This window comes from Trachurus trachurus, assembly GCF_905171665.1.
Source record: "Trachurus trachurus genome assembly, chromosome: 24".
Taxonomy (NCBI): Eukaryota; Metazoa; Chordata; class Actinopteri; order Carangiformes; family Carangidae; genus Trachurus; species Trachurus trachurus.
In genome coordinates, this window is record NC_139910.1 from 27,929,857 (window position 1) to 27,943,914 (window position 14,058).

General features: G+C 39.7%; 1 protein-coding gene across 2 annotated transcripts in view; it reads left to right on the top strand.

Annotated features, from left to right (window-relative positions):
• cd2ap (CD2-associated protein) overlaps positions 1 to 14,058 on the top strand; it is a 79,440-nt gene that overhangs the window by 38,799 nt on the left and 26,583 nt on the right. For both annotated transcript variants that reach the window (XM_084001160.1, XM_084001161.1), the window contains exons 9-12: positions 1,404 to 1,502; positions 2,417 to 2,470; positions 8,951 to 8,987; positions 12,339 to 12,401. In XM_084001160.1, the coding sequence (XP_083857286.1) occupies positions 1,404 to 1,502; positions 2,417 to 2,470; positions 8,951 to 8,987; positions 12,339 to 12,401 (253 nt within the window). The remainder of the gene's footprint in view (positions 1 to 1,403; positions 1,503 to 2,416; positions 2,471 to 8,950; positions 8,988 to 12,338; positions 12,402 to 14,058) is intronic.

The following is a 14,058-nucleotide window of genomic DNA, read 5'->3' on the forward strand; positions in this document are numbered from 1 at the left end:
ACAACGATGCTCCCCATTCCGTGTTCTGTTCATACGTTTTATACAGAACGGCTGGTGGAATCATTTTGCAACAGAATAAAAGGAGCTTGAGTCAAAACATGAGCATCCGTGAGAGAAAGGATTGTTGTTGGTGCAGAGAAGAGGCTGGCTGAAGTGATCCACACAGTTAGAAAAATGAAAAACCTTTGCAAGGAGTTGACTGAAAGTGAAACACTTAAAGGGGTAAAGTCACTTTGTGACTTGTTATTTGACACAAACTGTAGCCTAACCAAATATTTTGTTATTGTGAAGTCATTTAAATGAATGTAATATAATTTGATATAATGTAGGCTTTAGGTTCATACATTTAAGACCCCTATCTGCTAGCACCACAAATAGAATCTAATTCTGTAGGAAAAATAACTTTGGTGCTCCCTCATTTTAGACCATGCTGACTTTTTTGACCCCCTCTCTTAAAATAATTGGAATTGAGAATCGTTAGGAACCGGAATCGAAAGGTGGAATCGGAATCGGAACCGGAATTGTTCAATTTCAAACGATGCCCAACCCTACAATCGATGATCCTGAAACAAAACGTTTGCTGAAATTTCAAATTTAGCTCAAAATAAATACACAGTAAAACCAGTGTCACAGTTTGTTGCAGATTTCCAGCTTTCGTCTTGGAGTTACTGTGGAGCATGTGTGACGAGGTAACGGCTGTTTGTGCAGACTGAGAGGAGACTCCTTGCTTTTTAGTTTGTAGCCAGATGTGTTTAAAGAAGGCGGCAGTAAGTTATCACTCACTAATTAGTTAGTCAAATTGCAATTTGCAAGTCTAAAAGGCTTGTTGAGGCATTTCCAAACAATGGTGTGATTGCCAAGTAGCATGAGAGGACTTGTTAGTTGTATTTTGTCATTTTAATGTTGTTAATCTGACACTAACTGGATATGAGCTCCTCTTGTACAGTCTCAACAACAACCCATTTCAAGGAGACCAGGTTACAAACACCCTGAGACTGACTGTTGTTGTAGTGTAATACATCAGAGACTGACATGTGATGGCTGGAGGAATGTGATGCATTGTCTTCACTCCCAATGCCCAACTCATTTTCTGACAGGCTACCACCATCTAGTGCCGGCTGCACAGAACTGCTTGTAAAACCACCAGTGGTGCTAAAGTTTTAGTTTTTCTGTGGAGCTTCTTTCTTTTCTTTTTTTATAGTCAAAGCGATTAAAAAAAAAAGAAAAAGTAAAGTAGAGAGGATTTCACATCAAAAGATTCTTTGTTTTTTCTTCTTCTGAAACTTTCTGCAAAATATGAGGCAGAAAACAAAGAGATGTCAGATTGAAAAGACAAAGTAAAGGTCCCAAACTGATCAGTGAACTGTTGTCACCACTCACTTCTTTTCTGTCTATTCCCTCAGGACACAGGAGAGCCTGGCTGGTGGCGAGGGGAGGTCGGTGGCACAGATGGCGTTTTCCCTGACAACTTCGTGGTCATGGTTTCTGACACAGAGAAAGAGGTGAGATGAGAGAACTGTTGATAACTACCTGATCGTTAAAAGCTTTTTCAAGCAACATGTACTGTAGGACTTTTCTTTGTCTAATGACTGTCTGTGGCTTTGGACCGTCAGTCAGCATTTGAAAACAAGCTATTTGATGATGTCACCAAAATGAAGCCCATTTTTCACCATCATCTTATAAATAGACCAAAGGAGTGGTTGATAACGGAGCTAATCTGTTCCTGTAATCCTGTAAACATAATCAGTCTTATCATTCTCACATTATTGTTTTAGATAAAATACAAAATACAAACAGTCTTATTTTGTTTTTGTTCTGTCAATGATGATTAAAATCTTTTTTTCCTCATGTTGAGAGGTTAGTATATTCACATTTATCGGTTGGATCATAACATGTAGAGTTGCTCTGTATTGCGATTGCATACAGTGTGTATATGCCAAAGGTTAAAGTGGAGTTGAGCAATATGTCAGGGAGGGGAACTAAAACAAATATAGTCATAGTGGAAGATGAGAAAGTGATCAAACAATCTCAGCTATTGATATCTGTATTGCATCAGTTAATTACCATCATGGAGCAGTGCCCCCAGCTCAATTTCCCCACATAGCAAATGCAGAAATCCTGTTTGATTTCTCATGAAGGCTTTTTCACATGGGTAATACGGCCTCTTGATAATCAGCCAGGTGCCTTTTCAGTTAAAGAGCTTATTGCTATGAAGTCTCTCCCAGGCATCTGGAATGATCAGTGAAGAGGGTCTCCAGGTCACGTTATTAGTGTCTGTTCAGTTCAAAGTCCAAGTCTGACTGATTTCTCACCCTCACTCCTTAAAGCCCTTACAGGTGTCTCTATATAAGGTTCATCTCAGTTCTTTCAGAGATTGTGTATATAATAACTCACGTTACGTGTGTTGGTTTTTCAGGCTCTAACGACAAAGGGCTCAGTGAAATCATCACCGAGGCAGGAGTCAGATGAGGTAAGCTGGTGGTGCTCCTGGGGAATGAAAGGTGTTAATTTGTCTCCTTCTGTTGAGCCCGTTCTGATCACACAGAGATCTGTCCTCTGCTATAACCTGATGTGACTCAACAATTGAGTTTGAATCTCTTTTTTTTCTTTTGCCCAAAACATATTTGTAGAAATGGCTTTTTACCCTTGCACTGATCTGACTCTATTATGGGGTATCAAGTGTTACAGATTGAAAACGGTAATTGTATCCTTATACAGACAAACCTGCAACGCGATGAAATAAACAAAAATCTAAAAATACCTTCTGAGGCCACTGTAACTCTGGGAGAAAAGACTCAATCAAATCCTGGCTTGCCCACGTCTGTGTTTTCTTAATTAATAATATCAAGCACAGAGATTAAATCAATTTTCATATTTTTACACGAGATGATTTTCCATGTTTCCACTCTGTAGTGAAACAGAATGACATGAAACCCCAGCAATACACTGAGGTTAATTTCATTCATCAGTTCTGAGACCCTGAGTTTAATCTTATTTATTGCTTATCACAATGCGTTAATTCAAGCTGTGGTACTTCACCCTGATCTGGTTCAATGAGAATGCTCTGTGCACAGACAGCTCTCTAATTGGAAGTGTTAATTTCTAAAGGTGTGAAATGTGTCCTTCTGGCAGGATGATATCTTATAATTGAATTGGATGCGACTTGCCTGGCTTGACTTCCTTAATGCCTGTCAACAGTCAGTCCACCATTGCTGATTATGCAGCCTTACTCTCTGCTGTGAAAAGACACAACAATGATATTGATGAAGATGGCAATTTGATTAAATATCAAAAAGCAGCAGTTTCACAACTTGAATTGTTGGAAGTAAACCTGGTATTTAATGCACCAGTCCTACACTAGATGTTATAAAACATGTCAAACGCTCAGATTTAACTTGTAATCAATGTATAAGAAACCAAAGGAAAAGAAAAAGATCTCAGTGTGAGTCTCTGCTGACAGGAGGAGAGACAGGTTGACAACTCATTACATGAAGAGAAGTAAAAGCTTTTCAACAGGTTGTATAAATCCCTCCTAAACCAAACATGGCAGACATCAGCCAAATGTCTGAAAGCCAGGCCAGAGTATCAGTTCACGTAACATGACGATGGAGTCCAGGCACATTCTTCAACTGATTTTAAAGAACAAACTGTGATAAACTGAAGGAGCCTGAATACATAATGACTGCTATACTAGTATCATGCCTATGGCTGTTACTGTGGGAACCAGGTTTGATGAGGAGATGAGCACCGGTTTGGGAACTGACAGTCCTGAGTGATGTTTCAACTTTTTTATTTTTGTCGAACTTGGTGAAGACGTCAATGACTGCGTTTACATGCACTTCAGTACCCCGATTTCAATCAGGTTTTTTAAGTACCCCGAATTTGTGTTTGTGCATGTAAACACCATTTCCCGATTCCAGAAATCGGGATAAGCTCATATCCCGATTTTGAGAAACCCGATTTTGCTGCCCGGAGAACTCCGAAAGAAATCAGGATACTGGAGCATGTAAACACAGTACCCCGATTATCTGAAAGCTGCTCAGCCAGCTGACGTAACTGTTACCATAGATACGTTACGTAACAAAATGGCGGCGACAACAAGAGCGCATTTTGGAGCGATGAGGAGACTAATACGTTTTTTTGTTTGTTTTTTTCATGCGAGAAAGTAACTGTTTAGATCCCCAATGTGCGGCCGGTTTATCCAAACGACGGCTGTTTAGAAGTTTGCTACGACGTTTTTCGGAGGAGTGCAGCTCCACCTGTGTGAGCTCAGCTGTGACCGGGAGATCACAGAGGCAGCAACCCCGTCTCCTGACGTGCTCGCCGGCCAGACTACTCCGTCACCCCGGCGGAGAAGACGGTCGTTAATTAACTTACCCGTAGGTTTTTAGATGTTTACTGCCGGCTGGTTATATTATTTTTAGGAGATAAATGCTGGTCTCATTGATGAAATCTAACAATTGTGGCAGTTGCCTTAGTTTGTTTGAATGAAAAGTGAAGCTTCATGTGTGTATTGGAGGAGCAGCGCTGCCTGGAGGCTCTGTCGCCTAACGTGTGTACAGAAATCACCACTTTTACATCAATAAATGCATGTTTTACAATGGACCGATCAGTCTGCATTGAATTTACCTTTCTTTTATTAAGTTATATAACATGGCAGCATTTTTAATTTGTAAATTTTCGGACCTACATATTTCCTAGTAGTTGCGCTTCCTGTTGTAAATAATAAACATGAATGAAACACACATACGCACGTAAGACGCAGTAATCAGAAACCGGGATACTGTATTTATCATGTAAACAGGGATACTGAATAACCGGGGTTCTCTAACTTCATGTAAACACCATACCCCGAATTTGATCAATAATCGGGGTACTTAAAAAACCCGATTGAAATCGGGGTACTGAAGTGCATGTAAACGCAGTCAATGTCTCCACCCTGTGTAGAAATCTGTGATGGAACATGAGCACTGAAGATTCTGTTGTTTTGCAACATTCATGGCTTTTGCTATAAAGTTGAATGAACTTGAACAGTCTATGTCAGTGAAGTTGGAGACTACAGAAGGACAAAATATGTTTAGGAGAGATACCAAAATGAAGTAGATATCGCTCTTCATTCTGGTTCTGATGCATTATTGTCATAACTGTGAATAAACTAATGTGAATTATGAGCAGTTAAGTAAAACACAAAACATATAATCATAAAATAAGCAGAAGTAGATAGAAATGGTTTAGGTTATAAAAAGAAATGTTGTGAGGAAAGGCTCTCTGATAAAACTCTGTCTTAAGAAGGTTCTTAAAAGAAAGAGTCAGCAGATGATCCAGAGCCTGGAGCCCTGCTGACTGCAAAAACTCTCAGCTGGGGTTCAGGAACAGATAAAAGATCCCTGCCCGAGGATCTCAAAATTCAAACATGTAGGGTTAAAAGATCAGGGATACAACTGGGAGCTAGACCAGGAAGAACTTTTAAAGTAATTAGAAAGACCTTAAAAATTTAGTTCAAATTAAAAAAAAAAAAAATTAATTAAAACTGGAGGGATGTGATTATAAAATCTGTTGGTTTTGCAAGTGAGTTCTGTAAAGTTTGTAAGGCAAGTAAAAAGATTGCAGGACTCCAACTATGATAAGCTTAAAGGTTGAATATGTAGAATATTTATTAAGAGCTATATTAAAGAAAAAAAAAAAAACATCCACGGGGCGTTTTGGGTACAGAATGAAAGTATTGCTTTTCCATAAAAATTTTTTTTTTTGTCTGAATTAATATTTTAATTTTTTTTTGACGGGCTCAACAATGACTTTCTGTCAACGTTCTGTTTACATTCCTACCTGCCTGTAGCCGACACGTGGCTCAGTTCTCTGCTGTTTTCCTGCCTCCTCCCGGTCGTATGCATCTGTTTCCAACCAAGCCTTTTTAATAATCAATCGGTGGATCAATGGATTATCATATACATGTTAGGATGGGTGTATTTGTGTAGTCTTATCTGTCATAAACACGTTTACTGTTGCGGACTCTCGGTGCCACCGAGCTCCTTTTTTTTCTTTTTTTTTCAACTTGAGGAGAGCAGTGACAGCGGAGGCTCTGAGCAGCAGCGGTGTGGAAGGCAGAGAGCCTCCACTCTCCCTGTAACAAGCTACAAGTCATTTATTATGCTGTTAATGACAGTAAAAATTAAACATAAGGTAAATATCCTGCATAGTTCTCCTCTGCTGTCCTCTGATCAGAACAGAGTCCCTAGCAACCTAGTTAAACCTAGTTTTACCTAGCAACGGTCTGGCAATCGACTGCTGGAATTCTGTTTCTGTTGTTGTTCTGGTAATTCTACATCAACCTTTAACCCTTTGATGCACAACATATGCACACCCCCTCTAATGCGCAACATGGGTCTAAAATGACCCGCATTCATTTTCCATGTGAATTCATGCTGGGTGAGTGTTTCTTTGTGGTATCTTTTAAAATCAATATATTTTATGATTGAATCCTCCAAGTATCATTTGAATATCTTGTTTTTAATTAGTACAGGGTGTTGTTTCCATTTTTACTTTCTTATTTTATGAACAAACAGACAAAAAGTCTCAGAGAGTGGACCAGTTAGCTAGCTAGCAGTTGACATTTCTACATTCTACTGTATTAGTTAACTACAGTAGAACATGTCACCAGCTAGCTAGCTAGGTAGCTGTTGACATGTTCTAGCTGGTGACAACAATAGAATATTATTCTATTGTTGTCACCAGCTAGAACATGTCATCATGTTAACAGTTAGCTAACTTGCTAATATTAAGGTATTTCCCTTTATGGCAAGTAAGGTAGCTACTTATTCAAGGTAACTAAAACCTTATCAGTTATGCACAGTTATCTTTAATGAGTCATCAAATGTTTCTTTAGGTAAATTGGAATAATTGTAAAACAAGTAAATATGACTATATGTGCTTAAGATGACTTAGGTGGTCATTATAAGTTCAAATCAACACCTCTACGTCGATGACAACATGATTGCACCAACTCTGTGATGTGCTGTTCAAAGCTTACATTACTATCAAAGCAGATGCTGAGATTCCCTGCAGTTGGCCTGACGTGTATGAAGAATGTACCAAATGGAAGGCAGGTACAAAGACGACACAATGGGTCCCAAAACCAGTCCTTGAGTAACACCAAAAGGACAAAATAAAGAGACAGAGGAAAACGCCCTTAACCTGCTCCTCAATATTCTGACTTTAGGCCTCAGCCTCCCTAAGAGGATGCTGTGATAGGTTGCTTAACCAAAAAACAACAGACACTCCCTGTGCAGATAGAAGTTGCTTGGGTATTGTAATATCTAACAATTTTGATACTAAAGGCAACTTCGTAATTCTATGTTCATCCACTATCATATTGTTACAGTAATAGCTCTTGAGAGCTGATTTTACATCACTGCTCTGATTCCTACATTTCCAACTCTGAATCCAAGGCTGCTTTGAGTGTGTGCGGAGTAATACTCAGACATAAGAGGTCTAATGATATGTAGAGACAGTCAGAATGAACTGAAGGGTCAGCCAGTTCAGTGCTATGGAAATATTTAAGGCAGGCCAGGCAGACGTTCAGATATTAAGCAGGTGAGAGTTATCAGTCTGTGTTTTTGTAAAGAGCTGGAAGAACGTGTCCTCACCACAGGACAGAGGCTTATCACCCACTACCACCCTGCTGCACTGAGCAGATAAGTGTTGTGCAGTGCGAGATGTGTGTAGTGCTCGATTTCCTGTGGCACTCAGAGATCAGAGATCAAGAAATGGACACTTTTCTAAATCTATTCTCATGTTGAATTAAACTAAGCATTGACATTCAATTATTTGGACCAATAATCACCCGGTCAAACTGTTACATATTAAGCTTGTGTGTTGTCTGCTTAGTTTTAGTTTTCTGTATTGGACTCAGCGGCAGCTCAAACAAGTTGAACAGACGGGGCCTGATAATTATTTTTCTATCTCAGATGTGTGATCTCCATTTACACATTTTCACACCTTTGCAGAGGGTCTCAGTCTTTCATATGGTCTACAATCAATGTCAGATCTTATACTGAAAGTATTACTACTGTCAGTGTGTAAGTGGATGTCATGCAAGCCTGCGACAAGAGCAGACACAGTTCAGTGATAAAAAATCCTGTGCATGGTCAAGGAGAGGGTCATCTATTCAAAAAGAAAAAACAGAAGGCCTTTTCAAATGATTGAAATGATGACGCAGATACACAAATGTGTTCGACTACAAAGGTGGAGCATCTGACTTACTGGAAGAAACTGAACTTTCTACAAGTTAAAATCTGTGCTCAAAGTGCAGACTGTCACTTTCTGTCTCCATGCAGTGCAGCTGCTGAAATCACCTGACAAACTATAAAGGGGAAAAAAAAGATACTTTAATCTTGGAACCATGCTGTCAAATAGAAAAGCAGTGCTGATATCTCTTTCCAGTACAGGCTGTAGTTGAAATAGTTCTCTGCAGTATTTTTATTTATTTTTTAACATGATGTTGCACTAAACAGTGTTACATAATCACAATTTTGGTTGGTGCTCACTGGATTATTGAACTGAGGTGTAACAGTAGTTCATCTAAAATGTCATAAAATCCATCAATTGGTCATCACATTAGATATTTGTATAAATAATTGATACTAACTGTAGCTTAGCTGTAAAAAAATTATCAAATCAGTTTTCCCTTGCCATTAAAGGTTTGTGTTCTCAGCTTTAAGCCTGGTTCTTGGAGAGGCCGAAGACACATTTCCACTACGGTGGACAATAAAGTCTTTTTATTCTGATTGTATTTTCTTGTTTAGACCAAACATAATGTGTTTTCCGTTTTTGCTTCCCTCTGGGTTGAGGTTTCTGTAATAGAGATAATAGATGCCAGCGTACAGTAATGAGTCATCATTGTTGCTGATGTAACTCTGACCTGTTTTTTCTTCTCTTTTTCTCTCCATCTCAGAAACCAAAGAAGCCACCTCCACCAACAAAAAGCTCAGGTAAGGAACACCTCCCACCCTCACCTCATTCAATTCTACCAGCTCAAGCAAGAAGGTGTGAGGGAAAGTTGACGGCGTCACAGTGGAACTGTCTTCACCTCAAGGAAACTACTTTTACTTAAAGGACAATTCCAGGTGAATTCAACTCGGGGGTGTATTTTCCTATCATTTTAGGTCTAAAAGAATGAATCTGAAGATTTTCAGTTTAATCGCTCCTGTTTTGCGGTAGTTGCATCTGTCCCCGCATCACCCTCAAAGCCGCAATGTTTTTCCACAGACAGCGTCAGATGGCGACTCAAACATGCACCGAGAAGTTTATTTACTTCAAGCAAGCCGACATGTTTGTAAAACTAGATCTAATTTAAAGTCTCCCAGAGTCTCGCGCGAGACCCAGTTGCCGTGCTGGTGTGTTCAGGTGCAGTGGGAAAAGCTACCGTTTTTGTCATAAACACAGGAATATCAACTCTGGACTTGCTTCAAGTAAAAAAAACTTATCAGCGCATGTTTGAGTAGCCACCTGACGCTGTCTGTGGAAAAAAATGTACACTTGAAGCAAGTCAAGAGTTGGTATTCCTGTGTTTATGACACAAACGATAGCTCCTACTGCGCCTGAATACACCAGCACTGCAACTTCGGGCTCGCGCAAGACTCCGGGAGACTTTGAATTAGATCGACTTTTACAAACATGTCGGCTTGCTTGAAGTAAATAAACTTCTTGGTGCATGTTTGAGTCGCCATCTGATGCTGTCTATGGAAAAAAAATTGCGGCTTTGAGGGCTGGAAACAGCCTAAACAGCGGAACTTACATCCACTCCCATTCATTGCTGCCGTGGCGATGCGGGGACAGATGCAACTACCGCAAAACAGGAGCAATTAAACTGAAAATCTTCAGATTCATTCTTTTAGACCTAAAATGATAGGAAAATACACCCCAGAGTTGAATTCGCCTGGAATTGTCCTTTAATGTATGATCAGTTTTTAATTGTAGTCTCTTTACATCGCCCTCAAACAGTTTGAAAATGTCGCCCTCATGCATCGGTGGTGTGATCATTATTGGATACATATGTATAGATACTGGCAGCAAAGTGAAGTAAGGCGACTGTCTATAACTGAGTACATGAGAGCTGGATTGAAGAATAGATTTGCACAGAGAAAACTGATTGATGAGCCATCCACATCCTGATGGCCTTTAAACATGATGGGAATTTTAAAAATACATTGAAAGAATGACACGGTTGTGCCATGGAAAGGGTACAAAAATGTCCTTTCTAAATATTATCCATATCATCTATGATATTCTAAATATCACAGCCTTAGCCCAGCCCTGACCCAATCTGTCTACTACATTGCCAACAATATACAGGGGAAAAAATACACCTTAGTTAGACATGCAGATTCATGATTTGTCCACACCATTTCCCTGTGTTTATACTTAGTTTCATTTTAAATGGATAAAATTCTCATTCTTGTCCATCAAGGTACATTCAGTAACCCCGGTGTCAAAGTGAAGAAATGGTGAAAACAGACAAAAGTAAAAACAAAACCGAAATCTACCATTTAACAAAAGTACCGACGGTTATTAATCATCAAAAAACATGGCTTGTGTTATTGCTACTCTTGTGTTTTCCACTAGCTTAGCCATGCACAAACACCATTCATCTAAATAATGATGCCAATCTAAGTCAGTGACAGCATCATGTGCCTGCAGTATAAATCTACCTGTGTGAACACGGTTTCAGTTGTTCCAGTAATGAATTAAACTCACAGGCCACCGACCAATATAATATGAAAAAGGAAATTATTTAATTTTTAGATGATTTGTTGAATAACTGCTTTGTTCAGTCATGATCACTCCCTGTAACTCCCACAGCAACAGCAGACTGATCCAGAGCCAGCGCAGGTCTGCTTTAGCTCTTAGTCTGAACACTCTGGGGTCTTTGATCACGCCGGTGTGATCACCTCACGACGTCTTCAAAGCGCCGTGTAAACGAAACCTGGAGCGCTGCTGTCAACTTCACTCGAAATTGCAGATTTGAAACTCTCTCCCAGTTTTTATTTGACTTTGATAGACCACGTAAAACCAAACTTATGATCGTTTTAATGTGATAGTACAAAAAATATACAAAATATTTGCCGGGGGGATGGTAGGGCCAGACGTTGCGTATTTTTCCATGTATTTGGGAAAAAAGTGGTTGAATCAGCTGATGCTATACGTGATGAATATACCAGAGACATCTGATATGGATGGGGGGAGTATATTTTTTTATGTATATTCGGATTTGATGATTTCTGTGGATTTTGGGGCCAAATGTGTTAATAAAGTAATTTTCCGATCATGTAGATGCAGTTATGCTGAAAATAAAGATACCAAGCAAACATGGGCATCTTAAACATTTTTTATGTGGTATAAAGGCAAAATCTAAAGTATTAAAAAACAGGCAAAACAGGCTCAGACCCATCAGGGTTAACTCTCTCAAAAGTCCTGAATGGAGGTCGTAATAACTAAATATCCTGACTGATGGGTAAGAAGTGAAATTACTAGTAAATGAGGTTGGAGACACCGCTCTAACTTTGTAAAGGAAACTGTGTTTGTAGTTTACCTAATGTCAGAAATCAGATTACTGCTGAAAAAGGTCAGTAATCACATTACTGAGCCACATGGAAAAACTGTTCAGGTCACAGGAGAAGGTACACAGTGTGAAGCCTCTTTGGTGATAGAGATCATGTCCTGGCACCAAAACGTAAATGTTGAGCAGTGATTCAACCTGCTACATTTGAACTGCTGTCAGTGCTTTTCCTCTCTCCAAACGTATGAGTCAAGTGTTGAGTGTTAGATCAGAGCAGTTCACCTGCAGTCTGCAGAGTGCACGCGTCGCTTGCATCAGCGCGCTTGTGCTCGTCTGCACAGGAAGGAACAGAATTTGCACTTGTAGCCCTCAACCACCGCATTGTGTGTCTGTTTCTGGGACATCTGATATTCTGCCTCTGTGCACGGCTTCCTGTCTCTGTCGAGATTCTGTAACAACACTGTGCGCCTCAAACAAACAAAACCACAAAATGTTTGAACACAAATACACACTAACAGTAGGGTTTTTGTGCCACAGATAAAAATGGATCAATGTGTTTGTAACCGTCTGTCTCTCGATGTATGGTAGAAGGCTGTGTGTGTGTGTGTGTTTGCGTGCATGCGTTGAATGTGAGTGTGTGTGTGTGGGAGAAGTTGGGGGTTTTTTTATGTACGGTATCTGGTTTTGTGAGAGTGTGTGTTCCCTCTCGCTGTCTGTTGAGTGTGGAGTCGGTCGGGTCAGACAGACGAGGAGACTTAACTCTGGACCATGTTTCGTTTGCCAGCTCTCAAACCGGAGGTTCCCAGTGCCGACAAGAAGCCCCATCCCCCCAGGACGGAGGACAGAGGTACAGCTGGACTCCACTTTCATTTCATTTTCAGTTCATCTTTCCACTTCACCCTCTCAGTTTCCTCTCATCCTCTCATTTCCTCACAGATTTTCCTCCATTTATATCCACGCATTTCTCATCACTTCGGATAGTTCTGTCCCTCCATGGCCTCTTCACTCTTTCCTCGACTCCTTATCGTATCCACCCTTCCTACTCTTGCTCTCTCAGCATCGTTAAGCTTCAGTTCTGACCTGTGGATTGCTCTCTGCTCCTCTGGGGTTTAAAAGTGACTTTCAATTGAGGACATTTGTCAAGACAGTGTTACATTTGCACTCTTCCTCTTTACAGTTATATGTGATTCTGACAGTGATATCACTGTGAATTATGGGCTACGTGCAACAGTATGAGTTCAGAGTGCAGAAAGCACATCCAGGGGGGCTCGCTGGCCCAATGATCAAGAGTACCTTGTTGGCAGTACCCAATGCAGTGATCGCCGGTTCGACTCCGGACTCGGACTGTGCTGATCTGCACTGCGTGTTACTCTCTCTCTGCTATCCTATCAGTTTAAGACAACAATGCCCCTGCCATCCAGCATGAAAACAAAATAAGACCTGAATACATCCACATTTTAAATGTCAACTCCAGATCCACCTGTAGTTTAAATGTTTTAGTAACTATTCACTATTTTTATATACTACCTTGTTTTGGTCACATTTCCTGTTTAGTTAGATAAAATCTATAGTTCATTATAAAAAAAAAAAGGAAAAGCAAAGACAAAACCCAAATGACATGAAATAAATGTAAATAGTTACAACCACCTGTGACACATACTGTAATACTAATAGAGGACAACTCAATCAGAGAAAAAAGAATTATTGAACCAAAAGGCGAGAAGCTATTTCTCTGTTCAGACATTTCCTGTCATGGCTGCTCTCTGTGATTTCAGGAAACGTTTGTACTCAAGTTGAGAATATTTTACTCATGTGACCACATCACATGTTAAAGCTCTGTCTAGCTATTGTTGGAAAAAAGACAATCTGTTGTTAATGAGCCGTGTGTGTGGAGAAGAGTTTGTCTAAACTGCTGCATCACTGTTGCATCATTTTCACTTAGATTCAGTTTGGCAATAAAAAGATTGTATCACTCAGTATTGAAACTGATTAATGATAATGGAATAGTAGTGGTCTGATGACATACAGTATAATTATGAAATGTTGACGGGTAAAATTAGGGCTGTTCGATTAATAGATTTAAAATCGTAATCGCGATTATTTGGAATTGTAAAAATAGATTTTTTTGAAATCATAAAAATCGATTTTTTTGAAATCATAAAAATCGATTTTTTACTCTAACTAGGGTAATTACGGTAAGCCCCCGTTCATGAATCTGGGCTGTGCTGAATTATGGTAATGACTGCTGCCTCCTTCCTCCCATCACGCTCTCCCACTGCTCTCCCCACACACTGGAAACAAGCATGTCGGCATTTTGCTAAGACCAGTGAGGATTTCGTTGCCAAAAAGACCAACGGCCCTTTTCCACTACACAGTTACAGCTCTCACGGTCCATTAGGTCCATTTAAAAAGACACAAACAGCACACAAAATAGTTTGTCATTTAACAAAAAAAATCGTAATCGGAAATTGATTTTTCAGAGAAGAAAATCGAGATTTTATTTT